Raw genomic sequence first — 20,233 nt, forward strand, 5'->3', positions numbered from 1 at the left:
AGTCAACAAATAAAAAGTTGTGCAAAAAAATCCCTTTCGCTGCGGACAGGATTCGAACCTGTGCGGGTAGAACCCAATGGATTTCAAGTCCATCTCCTTAACCGCTCGGACACCGCAGCTTGAGAGAATTGTGTGTCAAATGATTATGTAATTCTAAGGGAGAGAACATTACAGTGGATGTGGCAAACTAAGAAAAGAATCATTTGCTTAATTAATTTTTAAATATATAATAGTTTTTATTTATTTATGTGTTAATATGTTCACATTTGCACTGTAGAAATGATCTACAAGACAAACAATGGTTTGTAAGAATTGTTCTATAAGTAATTTCATATTTCAGGGGAAAAATTCATGTATTTAAAAGTATGGAAAATTAGTTAAATATATTAGTATTACTTGTTTATTTAGCAAACCAGATAAATAGAACATTCAAGCCAGGTAACTAATGTTCTAGGGGTTGTGAGCATGGATAAAACTTTTACAAATGCTATTTAGCAGAGACACAACCCCTGAGTATTTCCGATTTTGAAGAAAAATGTCTATAACTCGTACAATTACTCTATTTAGCCCCTAGAAAATCATTTTAGGGGTTGATCTTCGACCCTTACTATCAGAATGTGATCAAAAGGGTTCAAAAGGTAGTTTCAACCCCTGACTTCTGTTAAGTAAGGCATTTGACAAGCTCGGTAATCAGCTGCGGTGTCCGAGCGGTTAAGGAGATGGACTTGAAATCCATTGGGTTCTACCCGCACAGGTTCGAATCCTGTCCGCAGCGAGAGTCTTTTTTTAATTTCTTTATTTTTACTTTTTTATTTTACTTTATTTTTATTTGAATTTTTCATCATATGCAGTTCATATATCCTTTAAACCCAAAGGCTTACAATTATATGTTTGGCTTGTGAAGGCTGTACACCACAGAAGTCTACTCTTTTCTTTCCGCTCTTGTGTATTTTTTACTTTTGCTACAAAAATAGTTTGCATTTTGATTTGTCTTTAAAACTATGGTTTTATATTTAAAAAGAAAACTTAATACAACACGACTGTATTGGTACAATAGCTTAAAACTAAACCAGGCATAGGACTGCGCTCCTACTGCTTGGGTGGTGGTCGGTAGACACCCACGACAACAGCGTGGTCTCGCTCGTACGGCTCCAGGGTGAGCTGTTCCTGCGGCTTCAGCTTGTCGGCTTGCATCTTCTTCACCTCAGCGGCGAACACAGCTTCGGGCTGCGCCGTCGAGTCAATGCAGGAGGCCTTGATCGAAATGACGAAGTGACCGCCGTTTTTCAGGAAGTGCTGGGCGTTTAGCGCCACAATGCGGCCCTGATCCGGCTGGGCGACATCGGCAAAGATTGTGTCTACCATGCCCACCAGCATCCGGTACTTGTGGGGATGACGAGCATCCTCAATGATGGGGATGATGTTGGTGCGTTTCTTGGCAACATTGATCAGATCACGACCCGATCGGTGTGAGAACTCCACGGCGTAGACGAGACCCTCGGGTCCCACCACATCCGAAACGTGGGATACTGTGGTGCCAGAGGCGCCACCTAAGTAGAGGACCTTGGAGCCGGGTGGCATGTGAATCTGTTCCACTCCGCCCAGAATGGCAGCTGCCAGCTTAGAGCGGAAGGGATTCCAAACTCGGTACTCAATCTTCTCGCCATTGGTCTGGAAAGAAATGAAAAAATGTTAAAAACTACTCTGCAAAGAAGAAAACGAGGTGCTTCGGGTTAGGAGCTCAGTTGTGCATTAGTCTAAGCACGCCCTGGAGCACCCGCAGCTGCTTCACGTGCACCTGAAGTGCACACAGCCACAGGTGGCCGCCAAGAGTGCTCATGGCCACATGATGCCATGTTCTGTACCCCTGCACAACCTCATCATCGACAGTCAAGAAATCGTTAATAAAGTGTAAGGGAAACAAACCTCAACAGAGATGCGTTTCTCGCCGTAGACTTCCGATCCGGGGACGAAGTTCCTGGTCACCAGCGCGTCTTCCTTTCCGCGTGCGATAAACACTCCCTCGTGACGATGAGGCTCAATGATGACGGTTTTTCCGCCCTTGAAGCCTCCGGCTCCACCGCCGCGTCCGCCTCCACGACCACCACCTCCGCGTCCGCCTCCACGTCCACCACCTCCGCGTCCTCCGAATCCGCCTCCACCACCTCGCCTATCGCCACCGCCACCGCGTCCTCCACCACCACCACGACCGCCTCCAAAACCTCCTCGTCCTCCACGATCTCCGCCGCCTCCACGACGATCTCCACGGAAGCCGCCACCACCACCTCCTCCACCGCCGCCGCCGCGACCACGGAAGCCTCCGCCTCCTCCTCCACCGCCGCCGCCGCCACCGCGTGGACTAAAACCTATAAAGAAATCACATTTTATCAGTATTCCATAGATCAAGAGGTTAGTTTCTAAGATCTATCGTCTTTCGATCGCCTGATTTGATCATTTTCGATCGATTATGGATTTGCGCACCTGGTTTGCCCATTTTCTGTTGCTGTAATTGAACTTTTTAATACAACTTTAAGGAAAATCCGAACTGTCCTCTAATAACACGCGGCAATCAAAACGCTGTACCGATGAAAAGAAAAACACGTGTGTGCGGGAGCCAGGGATAGAGGTGGTTAAGCATCGATAGCATCGATATTTTAAAAACATCGGAAATATCGATGTTTGACGGGCCGAATCGATGTTTTACCATCTCTACTGCGGTTTGGAGGAATTTTTAAAAATCATGTCAAGAAAATAACTATTATAAATACAATTTTTTAAAATTGTAATGTAAAATTTCAGCAATTTGTATTAAAATGTTATAAAATGGATCTATTAAGCATTTCGAAAAGCAATTTTATCAAACATATGAAGACATCAGAAGTTCTACCAAACTATTTAATTTTTTTGTTTTTAAGTATTATTGTTTCCAACTTCAACCCAACTTCAACCAATCTCAGTTTAACGAATATATGTATAATTTATACGAATTTCTGCAAAGCTTATCAAACAAACCAGTGCCAGTCGCCCCTGACAATGACCCAAACGCCTTGGAGATCTAGTGGTCTTTGACCAAACAAACATGGAAATCGATGCTCCGGAATGGGGGAAACACCCTCAGTCCAAGTTGAGAGTTTCAGTTGGGAGGACAAATTCAGTAAAGTTCTTAAAAGAAAATAAGTTTTTCGTAGTTTATAGTTTTGCACATCAACCACATAACAAATATCTGCTTCCACGATGGCATTCCGTTCGGTGACCACCATGGAGAAGCCCTTGCAGCACATCTCGCTGACGGACTGGTATGCCCGGCTGAATCAGATGCGAAATATAGCAGATGCCCGGAGATCAGATGCCTTCGCCATTCGCCACGCATCCAGATCCTTGAGGAACGAAACCAGAATTGAGAGCGTTTGGGCCAATTATGAAACCAACGAGGCACTGACGGATCGGTAAGTCCCCAAAGATTGTCCTCATGGTTGCAAGTTCACAGGTTGGGCCTTACTCTGCAGGATATCCGAGTTGAATCGTTGGAAGGATATCATTTCCAAGACCTTTGAGAGGATCGAGCGAGAGATTGATATGCTGCAGGAGGAGAAGAATGCCACAGAGCGGGAGTTAGAGACGTTGGCGGGTCCCATTTCGGTGATAGCTGAATGCCTGACCATGAGGGATGGACGACTTGGCTCCGAGATCACCTATGATGAAGCTGACACCGAAATCAAGAACGAACTGGCTATCTTGGAGAACAATCAGCGACTCCTCGCAGATCGTTGCCAGAAGGCCTGGGAAAAGCTGACGCGGCTGGAGGAGGTGCGATTCAAGATCGGCATGGAGATCGAGAACAAGGTGGAGGCAGTGGAGCTGGATAAGTCTCAGTTGGCCTTGGACCGCAACGCGGCCAATATCTCTTACAAACCGGATCCCACCAGGAATCCTAAAAAGTGAGTAGGTGCTTGAAACCTCACATCCATTTAACTTTTTTTGTTCAGCTCCTGCTCTTACGAGACCTGGCTGGAGCATGTGAAGAACGTGAAGCTCCTGGCGGAGAATGAGCTGGCGGACACCTATGCCATTCGGGAAGCTCTCTTCGTGTGCCGCGAGAAGGCGCGCAACATGCTGCAGTCTCAGATGGAACGGGCGGAGCATACGATCCGGAAGCGCATCTTCGAGACCCAGAGAGCCAGGAACGAGTTGGAGTGGCAGCAGACAAAGATGAAGGAGGAGATGGAGAGAGCGGTGTGCGAGATCCGCAACTCGGAGCAAGCCCTCCGTGACAAGGTTGACGCCCTCAAGTTGGCCGAGACGCGTCTAGAAAATCGCGCCCAGCGATCCGGCATGGAGCTGTGCATGGACCAGGCCCACGATATGCTCTGTCTCGAGGTTGAGAAACTGCGCGAGATCCGCCGCCGATTGATGGCCAAGATTGACGAGAGCAAGACCAACTTCAACTTGTTGGAGGAGCATGCCAAGCGTATCGATGTGGATCTGGAGAATAAGCAGCACGCCCTTATGACAGATATTCGGGCCCTGGATCTGCGTATGCGGCTCCGTGGCGGCGAGTTCGGCATCAAGGTGGCCAGTCCATCTGCGCAGACTGACCGCAACATTGTGCTTACCCGTATGGAGAAGGAGATACCCAAGGAATAGACTTCATTTTATCACTCGTTTTATATATTTCCCTGACGTTCATTGTGCGTTGCTGCGATTTTTCCAAATTTATGTGAATAAAAGTATGTAATCCCCCTCGGATTTCTACGGCTTCTTCTGACCGAAAGTGAAGGACAGCTGTCCCAGCAAGGGCTTAAAATCGGTGCTCCAGGCTAGCGAGCTAATGGTTTGGTTGGTCTTCTGAGGAAAGTGCACTCCCTGGCGGACGAACATGTCCCACTTTACAAACTCTCCTGGAGTGACTGCTTCACTTGGTCCCGTGCTTACAATGGACCTGGGACTACTGTCGTTGATTAGCTGCCAGTCCACCCACAGCGCAACGCCATTGCACGTTCCAGGGCTGTAAGAATGAGGTTTTAATTAATTTATTCAGCCATTCCTAGAATATATCTTACTGCTTTAGGTCTATAGTTCCTTTGAGGTGATGCTCTTCACTAAATTTATTGAAATCCACGTTGAGAATTTCTTGTGGTTCGGAAAGTGCTCGACAGGGATATTCCCACAAGGGCTGGGCTTCCACCAAAGTAACAGCCTGCTCAGCAGACCTCTGAAACAGGACAATATAAAGTAGGAACAGGAGGATTAAGTAATTCTGGTTTTCCCTACCTCCACCATTTCATCAAATAGCCTCAGATCGAATCCCTCGCAGCTTACTACAGGCGCCCGAATCTTGTGCAGGTCCAAAAACTCCACAGGAAGAGCGTAGATTCTGGCGGAGCAAGGCGATATCTTAACATCTTCAGGCAGCTTGTCCTTAATTTTGGCCAGCAGGGTGCCGAAGTAAAAGTTGTCCCATGGAAGGATTGCATTGAGGAAGTACGGCTCCGCAAAGACATGCGTAAGTCCAGCTAGCTGGGAATCCTCCACTTCCTCTACTTTATCCACAAACTCGACATTCTTTAGCTGGTTATGTTGCACAATGGACTCCAGCAACCTTCGCGAGAATCGGTGAGGTTCGTGGAGCTGAACTGATGTGGCTCCTAGAGCTGAACTCGCCAAACCCAAGAGGCAACCGTTGCCAAGTACCAAAACTTTAGACTTTTCCGCCTCAATGTTCTCCTCCAGGTAGCGCAGGTAGCGTTTGTTTCGCGTAGATTGGTTCATCTGGCCAATCCGGCTGCGCGAGTAAGTCATGTGCAGGTCACAGGTACAAGTATGTCGGCTCACACTTTTCGCAGGCGCTTCCTCGCGAGCATCAAACCATAGGGAATACTCATCATGATGACAGCTTAAGTGGAACGATTTTCCTGCCTCAAGCAGTTGAAGGGGCTTGGGTATGTAGTAGATGGCCTGCATCCAGTGATCCCGCCAGGGGACCACATTGGGCAACGGCAAATCCTTGCCCTTTTTGCCGGACAGCTCGTGGATTTCTGGATGTGCCCAGTAGGGAGCGCAACTGAGGAGAATTTCACCACCATCGTCCAGCTGGATATCCCACCAATAGAAGACGAGTTCAGCAGAGCCTGGCTGATTGGATTGCACTTTCAGGAGTTGATCCCGCTTCTTCTCCCTCTGCTTCTTGCGCTGGAAGTCAAACTGGAAGATTTCCACGGGATCGGTGAGTGGGCGAAAGGTGTGACTTGGCAGCTGTGACAGCTGGACATCATGCAGGCCCGCTTCGCCTTTACAACCTTTCAGTTGCGCGGGCGGTTGCAGCAGAGGTTCGCCATCGAGGTTGGCCAGCGACTTCAAGCTGTTCCACTGCGCCGCGAGTGGGGATTGGGCTACCTGGGCGTAGCACCTGGCACGTGCTGGTATGCACAGAGCATCCTCTGTGAGCAGCTCATCGTGGGCATGGTTATAGATGCCTATGGCGCCTTCGCCTATTAATTCTGTGTCCAGCAGCTCAGCTACCAGGAGATTGGCCTTTCGTGGCATATCCTCGCCTATTTGAATGTCCGTAGAACGTTTCCTAATGAGTCGCACCTTATCAGCAGCTCCATTTGCGGCCAAGATCTTCTCCGCGCAGTTCGCCATGGGCAGGAATGCCTCGCAGGCGGTCACAGAATCAGCACCGGCTTCCAGAGCCATCATCGAGAGGATTCCAGTGCCCGTGCCGATATCCAGGACGTGCACTTCCTTTCCCGCAGTACGCATCTCGGCTATAGTTTTCCTCAGGGCAGCAAAGTACTTCTGATTCCGCTCCCAGTCATGCAGCATGTCGCCGAATCCAGCATTGGCCACCTCCTGGTGGTAGTCGTAGTCATCCTCCCGCTCCTGCCACGAGTTCTCGCCTGTTATGGGGTTCAGTACTTGTGAAAAGCAGGACATTGTGCGGGGAAGGAGAAAATGTGGCTTAAATAAATTCCTCAACATTCAAAAAGGTTATCAAAAATATACCAAAATTAGGGTTTTGATAATATATCAAAACATTAATATATCGATATACTTTGTGTAAAAGCAGTATTTTCTTATCGTTTGAAATCACCCTGTGTGTTGTTGAAGATTATCGATTTTTTTTTTTAGAAATCTTTTTGAAAAAGCTTATAACTCCATTCTACGATATCCAATTTTATAGCCGAATACCATTCCAAAATCAGAGAATCGTTCTCTACTGATCTGAATCACCATCTTGCCGACGAATTTTCGATAGGTTTTGGTACATTTGCTAGATACGCGCGCTTTTTAAATTAAATTCCCACAAAATTTGAGTATTTATGTTAGTTTTATTTATTTTTCTTTGTTCAATAATTTGTTACTCATTCAATTTACATCACCACTTAAAAATTATATCTAACCTACAGTTGGTTGGGCAGGGCACATCTTTTGGTCTCAAGAACTTAACTAAACTAGTAGAATATACTCCGAAATAGAAATGTTATCATTCCGCAAAGAAACAGCGGTAGAGCATATAGAGGATGCCGAATATCCAGATTCCCTTGTAGACCTTGTCCACCACCCACATACTGCAAAGAGAACGATTGTATTAGAGATTTTGAACAGTTTTGAAGACACATCTAACTTACACTTTCATGTGCCTCCTGGCAGCCGGAATAGACTCATCCGACTCCTTCAGGATAAGCCGACGGGCGCAAAGCACACAATTGGTAAAGTAATCAACTAGGTCCAGCTCTATTTTCTCTATGACGTATGTCCGCCGCTCCTTGTTGTTCATACACTTTCGAAGCTTCACCGCCTCCGAGTTGTCAAAACTCCAAACATTATTGGCATAGTACTCGAACACCTCGAATCCCTTGTAAATTCTATTCTGGACCCGGCACAACACCGGAGGATACCGAAGGATCCACAGCAGAGCGTCTACAAAAAGTGCCGGCATCCACTGGAACAGAACCATGCAGATAAAGTGCACCCAGTAGTTGGATTTCATCGAACCACCGGGATACCAGGCCACACCGTTCAGGGGAACCTTGTTCTCAATCACCCAGCGACCCAGCTCAATAATCTCTGCCCAAGAAACCTTGATTTCGCTGGAGGAGGTCATGTGGGCCACCCGGTTGGTGGCGTCAGTTCCGGCGCTAATATTCCTCCAGCTAGCCACCAGAATACCATTCACGGCAACGTCCACCGGCAAGAAGTCACCATAACCGGAGGAGTTGCAGTACATCGTACGGATGACGCCCTTTCCGGCTCCGATCAGGAGTCCTGTGGGTCCGTTGATGTTATCCGTCCAACCGGGAATAGGCTCCTTCCAGATGGGAATCACAATCGAGGGCCGAAGGATTACAGCGGGCAGTTGGTCGAACTTCTCCACCACCAAGGCCTCGGCCAGGGATTTGGTGTAGGCGTATGTGTTGGGGATATCCCCCAGAACCTTTTTCTCGATAATGGACACCTCCTCATCCGTCAGCCACTCGCAGGCCTGCATCACCTTGTGTGGGTTTGCTGGCGGGTCGTAGGGCTTCTCGTAGAGGGTTTTCACATGGAGGTGGCAGTATGCCGTGGAACAGTAGGCGAAGAAGTCCAGATGCTTCAAGGTGAGGGCCAGGTCGAGCATGTATTTGGTGCCACGGGTGTTCATGAAGACGGCGTTGCGAAGAGGTTCGTCAAAGCTGTGTGTGAGATTAGAGAACAAATTTGGGGTTGGAAATCTGGGAAAAGAATATTTAGAAGTATTGTCTTACCGCACAGTGGCCGCACAATGATATACAATGGAGACTTCATTCCGCAGGGTTTCCAAGTCTTCCTCAGAGATGCCCAGGCCAGGGGACAGTACATCGCCGGCTATGGCCCTCACCTGCTGTTGGATTTTCTCCTCGCCACGCATCTGCTTCACCTGGTCGAAGAGCTAGGAGCGCGCACATGCCGCAAATTAATTTTGATTAACCAGGCATTTATTTGCAACACATTACCACATTCTGGAATATATCCTTGATACGCTCCTGCGGATCCTTGCCCTTCTTCGGACGAATGAGCAGATAAATGCGTTTTAGCCCACCGCAGGACCTGTAGGAAGTCATAATGATGCATATTAGCGAAAGCAACTTGGATTAATGGGGTCTACGTGCAGCGCAGATTACTTTCCCACACACCACCCATTTGTTATTAGTCGCCACACACTGACCTCAGCAGTTTCTCCACCAGGACTTTTCCAAGGAATCCTGTGCCTCCTGTGATAAACAGACTGCGTCCTTCGAAGCACTGAGCGATGCGGTCCACCTCGGAGTCGTCAACTTCTCCTATGGTGCCTAGGTCGTCCTTCTCGTACACGAACTTCGGTTTAGCTGTCATGACTGATGGCTTCTAAGAATGACACAGAGAAGTGGAAACTTCTTGTTAAGTTGCAGCTCTTAATTTTTTATCGAATGATATAGTTATAACAAAGTACAGAGGTATTTATATTTAGATGTGACTAATTTTTAAAAAGCATCTAATAAAAAACTGATTAAAAGCATTAAGAAGCTGTAGTTGACCCATTGATCTTTTCCAACTGATTTTTTATGGCTATTATAAGTGTGGACTTGGATCCCCTGGATGGCTAGACACCTATAATCTTTCAGTTGGCCCGCCCAGAGCGACAACTGAAACAGAAACTGAAACTGAAACCAGACTCCAGGGGCTGGCCATAAAAATGGCGCTAATTTGAGCTCCAGTTTTTTATGACATTGCTGTTATTCTTGGCCTAAAATTAAGAGCTCAAATAGCTTTAGCATTGGCCAAGACCAAAACAATTAGTTGTAGTTCATGGCGGTGGAAACGGCCTAGACAGACACCGAAGACTCCAGCAGCGAACGTGGTTTCTTCTAGAAAGTGAAATGTGTGTCGAAAAGGGCAGACTTGAAAGTGTTAACTTGGCGATAAGATTGCAACATGGGCTTGTAGACTGTTTAGCTTTAGGCCTTTAGGCCGTTAAACTTCGTTTAACGATTTTGTTCGATTTTTTTTAAGTTATCTCCATCACACATCTTCGTTAAACTGTCCCGCTGGTGATAGACAAGAAAAATGCATAGTACCCGATGGATGAGGGGATTGCATGCACGATGACAGCCCACCAATTTCCGCCAAAAGAAAATCAAGTGCCACCTGGACAATAGCCACTTAAACGGTAGTCAGTTTCTCTATTGGGAAATGGCCGAAAAATGGCTTGCATAATTTGGCTTTTCGGTTAGAAGCAACTAGTTTGGGGAGTCGAGAGATGTCAACAACGCGATTAGAAAATAAGGGAGCGGGTTTCACAAAATACACAGAAATATCCAAACTACCAACTAGTGAACTATTCAATTCACTTATAAAAATCACTTGAAATCCTTGCTTAGGCTTGCAGCTTCGGATGAAGATAGCTGCGGATGCTTGGCTCACCTGTGCTCACCAAATGCTAAACACAAACTGATCGGACCTGGCTGCGGAATTAACAAAAACAGTCTCGCATATGAAAACAAACCTAATAGAAAATAAAACGAAAACGACTTTAGGTTAAGACTATGGTATCGTATTGGCTAGTTTAGCACACTCACACATACTCGTTACAACAGATACTTTTGGATCTCGGAAACCAGCTAGGAGGCACCACAGATATCGGTCCCACACCGGAGAGCAGTGACACAGACCGGAGAGTATGCTCCCTCCCTGCCCCCCCGGCAAGCGCGCAGGGGTTAAACTTCTGTGCCATGCTTATTCACTTGGCTGGCTGACCTGTTTTACCAGCTCACTCGTGCCCCTGCTGGTGCCTAGCGGCTCGGCTATTCAATTGCAAATGAATCGAGCTGTAACATAGAATGTTATGCAACTGCAAGGTTACTGAATCTTGACGCGCTCCTCTTTCAATTTGCCACATTGCGCATACGCAGCGTACGCACACGTGAGTCTGGACCGTCTTCATTGTGGCACACATAAATCTCGGTAGCGCTGGTCATTAATTAAGGGGCTTCTCGTTTGTTACAGTTGCTGATCAAGAGCGTAGACCGGTGGTTACCAAGTCGCCAAAACCGAAAATTAATCGGCAGTGGCATTGACACCGAAGCATCGCTAAAACTTGGGGTATTTTTTAATTTAAAGTTAAGGTCGAGAGCGATCATAGAAGTGACAAAATCCGATTAAAGAAGAGGGCATAGCCGAATGGACTATTATCCCTGGTATCCCTCTGACACCATTTCAAGGATTTGTGGAGGAATCTCTAGTCGTACATGAAATGTATCTGGGGGAGTGGTACAAAAGCTGGTCAACAACCTTGAACTTGGTCTCCTTTTGTTTGACTTTGATTTCGTTTTCGTTATTCATAAACATTTATGCAAATGGAGCCATCGGTCTGGTGGTTATAAAATTTGTATATTGATTTCCGAAGATCGTAAAGAGCGCAGCTGAACAATAATCTTGACGGACACGAGACGACTTGGTCTTCTGAACTTCTGCCCAGTCATGTGTGCCATTGACGGGGAAACAACTGGAGCTTGTCTTCGACTGGTCTTTGTAACTTTGTTGGCCTTTAAGTTGGCCCCTAATTACAGGCTTCCGCATTTTGAACAGTTTTGCGGCCCCACCCAAGGGGCGAGGCTTAAAAACTGGGCGATTGGGCACTGAACATAGGGCTGGACTGGGTCTGGAGTGGGGTGGTGGGGGTGACTTGCCACAGGCGCCACAATGTATCCCGTTACAGAGCTGCGACAACGGCAAGGCAAGGGCAAATTATAACGCATACGGACACGTAGACGTCACTTGCCGGTGGCTAATTGGACGTGCCTGGCGGGGATTGCTTGGCTCGTCCAGCTCCTGCTACTCCTGAAGCTGGCAATCGCCTTAAAAATGGGCGTACCATAACAATTGTGGGCGATTTGCATACAATTTGGCTCTCAAGTGGCCAGAACACTGGCGACGAAATGTTGCCTCATGATTAATACGTCAACATCAGCGCGTATTCGGGACTAGGCTATTGTCCTTTTGAAAGCTCTGACAGCCAACAAACATATCAGTCGGCCAAACCCAGCACATTCCACTCGGACATTGTCAGGTTTTTGCATGTACATGTTTCTGCTAATCTGCCACCCTCGCATTCTTTTCAAGGGCAGCAAAAACTGCATTTCTTTCTAAAAAAAAAACCCAAATAGTAATAATCTTCCTTTTTTCGGCCTGCTAACCATGTTGCAGCAAAACTTGTTGCTCGCCACACACGGCGTTGCCGGAATTTTAGAACAATTGTTCCGGCGGGCAACATGTTGCAGCAACACTTGTTGCTCGCCCACACACAGCATCAGGAAGTTTGGCCTATGGTCCTGTTTGCCACAAAGGACAACATATAAAACAGGATGTTTCGCCAAACATTTGCACAGAACTGCTGAACATTCCACCGGGCAACAAGTGTTTGTGAGTGCCAGTGCCAGTGTCACATCTTTGCTGAATCCCAGTCCGCAGTTGAGGGAAAACCTTTCCAAAGGTGAGTTGCAAAGTAGATTTCTAAATCAGAAAATCAAAAGTTTGGACTATTTTTAGAATAGTTTTATACAGTTGTTATAGAGTAAAGTTGTTAATTCATTTCTTTGACTATTTTTTAGTTCGAAGTTTTTAAAAATTCAAAGCAACAGAGTTGAAACTTCTTTTAAAACATTACATAAAGTTTTAAAAGCATTTATTTTAACGTGAATGATTTTTTGAAAATAAATATTCCGAAGGGAATATAGGATGAAGATCTTATTACCAAATGTTGCATAATATTTAGATTAGAAAATGACCAAAATATTTTGTGGTAACGTGAAAATGATCTCTTGTATCCTATGTGGTTTCGTGTTTAAGAACGTCAAAGGGTCGATCGTGGAGCTTACTACAGAGGTTGGGAAACCTGAAAGCCTGAAGCCGAAGGAACTCTCCCACCAACTTTAATGGTTAATTAGAGCCCCTCCGTTTTGGGTACCATTTGGTTCCACTTTACCCCGCTCTGCAACTGCATATTGTCTAAAAACAAACAAATCTCAGATTCAGTTAAACCGTTCAATCCTCCATGAAAGCATTAGTTAGATCCTGGTAGTTGTGGTAATTTTAAATTGGCTCGGTTTTCCAGTCCAGTTGCTAACTTTTTGACACCTCATCCCACTCGGTCCAAAAATCAGTTAAATCTAAAAAGCAAAACGCAGGGAAAAGTTTTCTTCCAACCAAGAGAGACAAACAAAAAAACCAGGAAATAGTAAGCTTTCCGAACCACCGTGTCGGCTAATAAAGGAAAATTGAAATATTTATGAATACTTTGGGTGGGCTGGGAAATGGTTGCTGCACGGTGCTGACCCAAGCCGTGGCTAAATTTGTATTTGCATTATATGGAAATAAATGGAAAACACGGGGACACCCATGCATTCGTGTTGACAGGGAGGGGCTTAAGAACTTTTGAGTTGAGAGGGCACCGGTGTGTGCACAATTTTTGATTTATTGCTGACATGGGAGGTCCGACTAAAATGCCTCGCGACATCATTTGTCTCTGGAATTGTCTCCGGTCCCGTCCTCGGCTGACCCAACCTGGCACTTGATATTTAAATGCTACTCCTTCTACGGTGTAAGTGCTCCATCCAACACCTGTATCTCCTGTAATTCTTGTTGCCAGGGAGCTAACTTCAAACGTATTAAAAGAAATCGCATATACCATGCAAATAAGGTTACTCCCGGACCATGAGCATCGATATGGGGGTTCTTCGATGGCGAATTAACGAGTGTGTTATTGATACATCCAACCCTCCTTCCAGGAGCTGACGTACAGCCCCAAAAATACACAAGTCTCATTTATGAATATTAAATTCTGGCAAATGTTGCTGGCACTACCCACTTCAACTTCAACTCTGTTGACTTCTTGCCGCTGAGTACATGTCTGTCACTCCCCTCAATATTGCTACACCCCGTAGCAATGCCCCGAGCTCATAAATTAAACGTGGCCGACTAGTTTCCCCGTTTATGGGGGCCTTGAGATACCGCAACCTGTGTGCGTAGTGTTGCAACCATCATGTTGCACTTGCAGTGCCTACGCCGAGTTGCCGTCTTAGGCCGTTTATGCCGTTGCTTAAGCCGAGGTGTGAATAAACACGTTCCCTGCGATTTATTCAAATTAAGTGACTGCTCTCGCACTTTATGAATAAAGCTGTGATTGCCCATTGCCATTAAATTGGACGAGTACCTACTCCACTCCACCGAATGTATGTTAATGCTCGCGCGTTGCGAAGTCTCCTCATCATTAGTCGCTGCCGAATCCGAGTTTGGAGGTCAAGTTTTTATCGTGAATATGTAGTATGGGGTTTCTTTTATAATTTCTTGTCTGGCAGACTGAGAAACTCAAAGCAGCAGCAGACAGATGTTGATTTGCATTTGCACAAAAATGTTTAAACAGTTTACAATTTAGGTTGTAAGGCATAAGAAGTTTTTTTTTGAAATAGTGGCGTCTGCAAGCCCAGTATCACTTCATCCAAAAGCCATATCCATTCGCATCTGCGATGGTGCTGCTGTGCCGTCGTCCGGACATCATACATCAACTTCCCCTGTCATCAACCCACCCAAAGAATGGGACACCCACTCCTCCATGGGCAACTGTTAATGCCCCCATGAGTAAAGTGGGTCGTTGGTTGGGTTATGAGCCCATCCTGCCGTGTGCCAGTGGGTGGAGTGGGTCGTCGTGGCTGTGGTCGTCGGTCCTGTTTCCGTGCCCTTAATGTGGCTGGTTAACTTTTTACGCGACGCCCAAGTAGATCTGACCATAAATATCCTGATGGTTAATTAGCATGAATCTTTGTCCTCCGCGGAGGAACTAGGGGTGGGTCTCAGTTACTTATTGGTCTAAGTAAAACGAACGTCAGCCGGCGTTAATGTGATTAAAAGTTGCAATATTAGTTGCGGGCCATAATAATGACTCAAATTCATGCATTCTCCTGTGTCCTTCCTTGCAGATGGGAATCGCCTTAATGTTCCTGCTGGCCCTCTACCAGATGCAGTCGGCCATCCACAGCGAGATAATTGAGACTCCTTTTGCAGCCGGCGGGAACTCCCTGTTGGAGTCTCCGGATGTAACGTCTGAGATTTTGGAGCAGGTCCCTCCACAGGATAACGAACTATTGGAACCAGAGAAGGCCCAACTGGAGTTTAATCATCCCATTTCGGTGATTGGCGTGGACTACGGCAAAAATGCTGTTATCCTCAGATTCCAAAAACACGGTCGCAAGCCGCGCTACAAGTACGACCCGGAACTGGAGGCCAAACGGAGGACCCTGCAGGACAATTTCATGCACTTTGGCAAGCGGCAGGTTGAGGAACTTCCGCTTGAAGAACCGGAACCAGAATTGGATGCAGTAAAGCGTTCGGCCATCCCAGAGCAGGACCTCATGCGATATGGTCGAGACCCGAAGCAGGACTTTATGCGATTTGGTCGAGATCCCAAGCAGGATTTTATGAGGTTTGGAAGGACGCCCTCGGATTTTATGAGGTTTGGAAGAGCCCCGTCTGATTTCATGCGATTCGGAAGAACACCTCTTGAGAATTTCATGAGATTGGGTCGCTCCGACAACTTCATGAGGTTTGGACGCAGTCCTCACGAGGAGTTCCGCAGCCCTAAACAGGACTTTATGCGTTTTGGCCGTCCGGATAACTTCATGCGGTTTGGACGCTCTGCTCCACCGGAATTCGCCCGCAACGGAAAGATGGACTCGAACTTTATGCGTTTTGGCAAGAGCCTGATGCCCACTACTTTGGAACACAACCAAACGAAGCCGGCCAAACTTACCGAGAGTATTCTCAAAAAGAAGCAGCAGGATCAGACCAAGAGCAACGTGGACATAAACTCGGCGGACGACGAGCAAGAGCCATTCTTTTCGCAGTAAGGATGGGTCTCCTGCCACAGATTCCATCTTGTAAATATGTATTGAGAAAAACACTTATCGAATTGTCCTCCTCCGCACTCAAACACTCTTTATTAACGCCTAGATCATGGATTTTTAATGGGGCTGGATTAAAAATTCACCAAGCATTGACCTAAATATACTTATAATATACGCAAATTTTAACTAAGTGTAATCTTAAAGCATATTTTTGCCAACAAAATTCCAAAAATAAAGATTGCTCAATGGCAGGTGCTGTTTTATTTTCAAAATTGCCGCCAATCTGGCAGCCCAGCAAGGTAGCCATTCCTCTTATCAGTTAATACAGCGGTCTGGCAGCACGGACCGGTGGTAGCACCGGATCTCAGCTGGGGAAACCATTGCAGACGTATCTTTAACCGCTTTTAAAATAAGTTTTATCAACTTATTGTTGATTATTAGTTGCCCGTCTCGAGTAGAAGACGCTCAGCAGGCAACAGAAAACAAAACGCACGGACTTTGGCTGGCCATTACGTTGCTAATCGTTTAAGTCTAAAGTCCAACTTGTTGCACCGATCTTCACTGTTGTTGTTTGTTGTTGCTATCAACTGTTTGACAACACATCCAGCTTTCCAGTGCATCGCTAGCACTTTCCGGTTACTAGACCGTTCTTTGGAAGACTACAGGGATCAATATGTCGGCTTTATTGAAAATGCACAAAGGTAAGTCCATTAAAAACTGTAGATCTCACAACTGAAGAACACTTGCCGATTACATAACGCTCGGAAGACAATCATTAAAAAGAACTCTCGAAAGAAATTAAGATTAAGAGATATTTTCCAGTCCAACGGCTCTTTACCCCCGCTTTGGTGCGCAGTGTCTCGGAGGCGGCCAAGTATCCAAAGATTACCACCCACTACACGGTGCATCCTCGCGAAAAGGATGAGCGGTGGAAGGAGGTGGACATGGAGCGGTGCATCGAGGAGGTGGACCTCGTTATCGTGGGCGGTGGACCAGCAGGGATGTCGGCGGCCATTCGAGCCAAGCAGCTGGCAGCGGAGAAGGATCAGGTGAGTTAACGGATGACCTGTATATAATTTCCTGTGATTATCATTGTTACCATTAGGAAATCCGGGTCTGCGTTGTCGAAAAAGCCGCCGAGGTGGGCGGACACATACTCTCTGGAGCCGTTTTGGATCCCGTTTCCATAAACGAGTTAATCCCTGACTGGCAGGAACAGGGTGCTCCCCTTAACACACCCGTGACCAAGGATACCTTATCGTTTCTCACAGGCTCGGGACGTATTTCCATACCAATTTTCAAAGGCTGGCCGATGGACAACCATGGAAACTACGTGGTTCGCTTAGGCCATGTGGTTAAGTGGCTTGGCGATCAGGCGGAGGCTTTGGGAGTGGAGATCTATCCGGGTTGTGCTGCCTCCGAGGTGCTCTTCCATGAAGACGGTAGCGTCAAGGGCATCGCTACCAACGATGTGGGCATTGCCAAGAGTGGAGCTCCCAAGGAAACCTTCGCCCGAGGCATGGAGCTGCACGCCAAAACTACTATCTTTGCCGAAGGTTGTCGAGGACACCTCACAAAGCAAATAATGCAGAAGTTTGGACTGAATGAGGGCAGTGAGCCTCAGACCTATGGTATCGGCTTAAAAGAAGTCTGGGAGATTGACCCAGAGAAGCATCAGTAAGAACCTCTTCGTAAGCTTACAAAATATATTCCTGACTTGAGTATTTCACAGACCTGGCTTGGTGGAGCACACCATTGGATGGCCTTTAGATAATGCCACCTACGGAGGCTCTTTTTTGTATCATCTAAACGAGCCCACTCCTACAATTGCCGTTGGCTTTGTGGTAGGATTGAACTACAAGAATCCATGGCTAAGTCCCTTCCAGGAGTTCCAGCGCTATAAGACGCACCCAAAGGTGCGACATGTCTTTGAAGGCGCCACCCGCATCGCCTACGGAGCTCGAGCCATAAACGAGGGCGGCTTTCAGAGCCTGCCCAAGAAGCTGTCCTTCCCTGGAGGTTGCCTGGTAGGATGCAGTGCCGGATTCTTGAACGTGCCACGGATCAAGGGCTCCCACTATGCCATGAAAAGTGGCATGCTGGCGGCAGAGAGCGCCTTGGACGCCATTAATTCTGGAGCGCAGTCGACGGCAGGCGTGGAGCCGGTGGACTATGCCGAGAGGTAAGTGGAATAAACTACCAAGGGACCAGAACTTTAGTAACATCACTTTCTTTCTAGGATTAAGAACTCCTTTGTCTGGAAGGACCTATGGAAGGTAAGGAACGTTCATCCTTCCTTCCATAATCCGTTGGGTCTGTTTGGTGGACTTGCGCTCAGTGGCTTCTCCATTTTCATGGGCGGTCGTGAGCCATGGACCCTTAAGCATGGACCTCAGGACCACGAATCGCTGCAGCCTGCCAGTTCCTGCAAGCCGATCGTGTACCCGAAGCCAGATGGAAAGATTTCTTTCGACTTATTGTCATCGGTGGCCCTCACTGGCACCAACCACGAGGGTGACCAGCCTGCTCATCTGACGCTGAAGGACGACCGCGTTCCTGTGGAACACAACCTGGCCCTTTACGAAGGTCCGGAGCAACGATTCTGCCCCGCAGGAGTCTACGAATACGTCCCAAATGAAGAAGGTGGTAATCTGAAGCTACAGATTAATGCTCAGAACTGCATCCACTGCAAGACCTGTGATATCAAGGATCCGAAACAAAATATCAACTGGGTGGTGCCCGAGGGCGGTGGCGGCCCAGCCTATAATGGAATGTAAAAGGACATCTTCCTTTATATTTGTGTACCACAATTGCATTTTATTAGTCTGTAAAATTGTAAATTTGATTTGATAAACAATTTTGAAAAAATTTTGAAAATTCGTTTTGTAGAAAATAGATTAAAAATTTTAAACTTCAAAGTGTACCGAAAATATACGATTTTGTTGTGGGAAAAAACTTTAAGAAAGGCCGAAAACACAGTTGTATTTAAAATAATAAAGTATATATTTAAATAATAAGGTTTCGATCTGAGTACTAAGCTTGCGACAAAACTTTCAGGAACACTGCTAAACCGGGTCTGTTAGGAATGCAACTTTTTATACATTCAATAATGAATATCTCGGCTATTTTCTAACCGATTCAAGAACGGAATACCATTTATAAATCAGGTCCCCTTCGAATCCCAATCCCCTTCGAACTGCATCCAAAGATGGGGAAAATCAAACAATAAAATTTCGGGCCAATTTTTGGCCAAAATCATGATGGTACCCTTTCAAAAATTACGAAAAATGGGTCAAAAATTTTGTAGCCTGGTTTTGATTAAAATCGATGCTACTCGAAGATACAAGATCTAGAAGATATAACATTTGTTGATCTGCCTAGTATTAGCCAAGTTATGCATGTTTTTCCATTACGAAATGTGAAAAATTGGATCGCCGAATTTCATGTTTTTTTGTTGGCCAAAATCGAAGGTTTTGATACACTTTTTAGTTAATATTTTAGCTATTTTGAAACCTATCGTAAAACGGAATACCATATATAAATCAGGGATCCAATCCCCTTCGATCTGCATCAAAAGTTGGGATAAATGAAACAATAAAATTTCGGCCCAATTTTTGGCCAAAATCACGATGTTACCCCTTAGAAAAATTTAAAAAATGGGTCAAAAATTTTGTTCCCAGGTTTAGATTGAAAATGGTGGTGCTCTTGCAAAAATACAAGATCGGGAAGGTATAACATTTCTGGATCTGTCGAGTATTAGCTGAGTTATACATATTTTTCCGTTTTAAAAAGTGAAAAAATTAGAACATGATTTGGTTTTTTTTTGTTAAAAATCCGAACTTTTGTCACAGTTTATAGGGAATATTTTAACTAATTCGTATCCGATTTAAAAACGGAATACCATTTATGAATCAGGGTTCTAATGCCCATCGATCTGCATCCAAAGATGTGGAAAATCAAACAATAAAATGTCGCCCAATTTTTGGCCAAAATTATGATGGTACCCTTTGGAAAATTCCGAAAAATGGGTCAGATTTTTGCTGGCAGGTTTTATTGCAGAATGATAGTACTCGAAAATACAAGACCGGGAAGGGATAACATTCATAAATCTGATCAAAATTGGCCGAGCTATAGCTACGAGAAGCGGTCATAATAGACGGAATTTGGATTTCCAGGTCCTTCCCAAATGAAACACGCAAAACATACTCCAAATGAAACACTCCTTCGTCGATTATCTGCTACTCCGGAGGCTTGTAGCAGGATGTGGAGACCGACCGGAACGACTGGAATATCTTCCTAATAGGCAACAAACAAGGACACCCAATAGACAGGAACTA

General features: G+C 46.0%; 5 protein-coding genes and 2 non-coding genes across 8 annotated transcripts; 4 read left to right on the top strand and 3 right to left on the bottom strand.

Moving 5' to 3' along the window:
- Positions 1–37: 37 nt before the first annotated feature.
- Trnas-uga lies at positions 38–119 on the bottom strand. Its single transcript has one exon. It is a non-coding gene; the product is annotated as a tRNA-Ser (tRNA).
- A 574-nt stretch (positions 120–693) lies between these two features.
- Positions 694–775, top strand: Trnas-uga. The gene has a single exon. It is a non-coding gene; the product is annotated as a tRNA-Ser (tRNA).
- A 148-nt stretch (positions 776–923) lies between these two features.
- Positions 924–2,639, bottom strand: LOC6494168 (rRNA 2'-O-methyltransferase fibrillarin). Its single transcript, XM_001960799.4, has 3 exons — positions 2,482–2,639; positions 1,927–2,366; positions 924–1,671 (listed from the first exon to the last, which is right to left on the bottom strand). Exons 1-3 carry the CDS (start codon positions 2,492–2,494, stop codon positions 1,090–1,092), a joined length of 1,035 nt encoding a protein of 344 aa, XP_001960835.1. The 5' UTR covers positions 2,495–2,639; the 3' UTR covers positions 924–1,089.
- A 463-nt stretch (positions 2,640–3,102) lies between these two features.
- LOC6496401 (tektin-2) lies at positions 3,103–4,746 on the top strand. Its single transcript, XM_001960800.4, has 3 exons — positions 3,103–3,446; positions 3,507–3,938; positions 3,987–4,746. The coding sequence occupies exons 1-3, from the start codon at positions 3,235–3,237 to the stop codon at positions 4,642–4,644; spliced, it is 1,302 nt and encodes a 433-aa protein (XP_001960836.1). The 5' UTR covers positions 3,103–3,234; the 3' UTR covers positions 4,645–4,746.
- A 621-nt stretch (positions 4,747–5,367) lies between these two features.
- On the top strand, positions 5,368–16,145 carry LOC6496402 (FMRFamide-related peptides). 2 transcript variants are annotated; one of them, XM_014908319.3, is made up of 2 exons: positions 5,368–5,503; positions 14,973–16,145. In XM_014908319.3, the coding sequence occupies exon 2, from the start codon at positions 14,973–14,975 to the stop codon at positions 15,897–15,899; it is 927 nt and encodes a 308-aa protein (XP_014763805.1). In that variant the 5' UTR covers positions 5,368–5,503; the 3' UTR covers positions 15,900–16,145. The 2 variants fall into 2 exon arrangements, with proteins under 2 accessions (XP_014763805.1, XP_001960839.1); XM_001960803.4 differs by lacking the exon at positions 5,368–5,503 and adding an exon at positions 12,380–12,490.
- On the bottom strand, positions 7,312–10,498 carry LOC6494165 (putative fatty acyl-CoA reductase CG5065). Its single transcript, XM_001960802.3, has 6 exons — positions 10,423–10,498; positions 9,188–9,366; positions 8,976–9,069; positions 8,748–8,911; positions 7,632–8,675; positions 7,312–7,571 (listed from the first exon to the last, which is right to left on the bottom strand). Exons 2-6 carry the CDS (start codon positions 9,352–9,354, stop codon positions 7,487–7,489), a joined length of 1,554 nt encoding a protein of 517 aa, XP_001960838.1. The 5' UTR covers positions 9,355–9,366; positions 10,423–10,498; the 3' UTR covers positions 7,312–7,486.
- LOC6496403 (electron transfer flavoprotein-ubiquinone oxidoreductase, mitochondrial) lies at positions 16,140–18,913 on the top strand. The gene is made up of 5 exons (XM_001960804.4): positions 16,140–16,597; positions 16,719–16,945; positions 17,002–17,573; positions 17,629–18,078; positions 18,136–18,913. Exons 1-5 carry the CDS (start codon positions 16,570–16,572, stop codon positions 18,671–18,673), a joined length of 1,815 nt encoding a protein of 604 aa, XP_001960840.1. The 5' UTR covers positions 16,140–16,569; the 3' UTR covers positions 18,674–18,913.
- Positions 18,914–20,233: the final 1,320 nt, after the last annotated feature.

The sequence above is a fragment of the Drosophila ananassae genome, chromosome 3L (assembly GCF_017639315.1).
Source record: "Drosophila ananassae strain 14024-0371.13 chromosome 3L, ASM1763931v2, whole genome shotgun sequence".
Lineage (NCBI taxonomy): Eukaryota > Metazoa > Arthropoda > Insecta > Diptera > Drosophilidae > Drosophila > Drosophila ananassae.

Excerpts from the sequence above, each read along its gene's own strand:
- LOC6496403 (XM_001960804.4), top strand. The coding sequence starts at position 16,570 with ATGTCGGCTTTATTGAAAATGCACAAAG. Across the intron at positions 16,946-17,001 it reads TGGCAGCGGAGAAGGATCAG|GAAATCCGGGTCTGCGTTGT; the intron begins GTGAGTTAACGG and ends TGTTACCATTAG. Across the intron at positions 17,574-17,628 it reads ATTGACCCAGAGAAGCATCA|ACCTGGCTTGGTGGAGCACA; the intron begins GTAAGAACCTCT and ends AGTATTTCACAG.
- LOC6494165 (XM_001960802.3), bottom strand. The coding sequence starts at position 9,354 with ATGACAGCTAAACCGAAGTTCGTGTACGAGAAGGACGACCTAGGCACC. Across the intron at positions 9,070-9,187 it reads CTGGTGGAGAAACTGCTGAG|GTCCTGCGGTGGGCTAAAAC; the intron begins GTCAGTGTGTGG and ends GACTTCCTACAG. Across the intron at positions 8,912-8,975 it reads AGGATATATTCCAGAATGTG|CTCTTCGACCAGGTGAAGCA; the intron begins GTAATGTGTTGC and ends GCGCGCTCCTAG.
- LOC6496401 (XM_001960800.4), top strand. The coding sequence starts at position 3,235 with ATGGCATTCCGTTCGGTGACCACCATGGAGAAGCCCTTGCAGCACATC. Across the intron at positions 3,447-3,506 it reads AACGAGGCACTGACGGATCG|GATATCCGAGTTGAATCGTT; the intron begins GTAAGTCCCCAA and ends CTTACTCTGCAG. Across the intron at positions 3,939-3,986 it reads CCCACCAGGAATCCTAAAAA|CTCCTGCTCTTACGAGACCT; the intron begins GTGAGTAGGTGC and ends TTTTTTGTTCAG.
- LOC6496402 (XM_014908319.3), top strand. The coding sequence starts at position 14,973 with ATGGGAATCGCCTTAATGTTCCTGCTGGCCCTCTACCAGATGCAGTCG.
- LOC6494168 (XM_001960799.4), bottom strand. Across the intron at positions 1,672-1,926 it reads AGAAACGCATCTCTGTTGAG|ACCAATGGCGAGAAGATTGA; the intron begins GTTTGTTTCCCT and ends ATTTCTTTCCAG.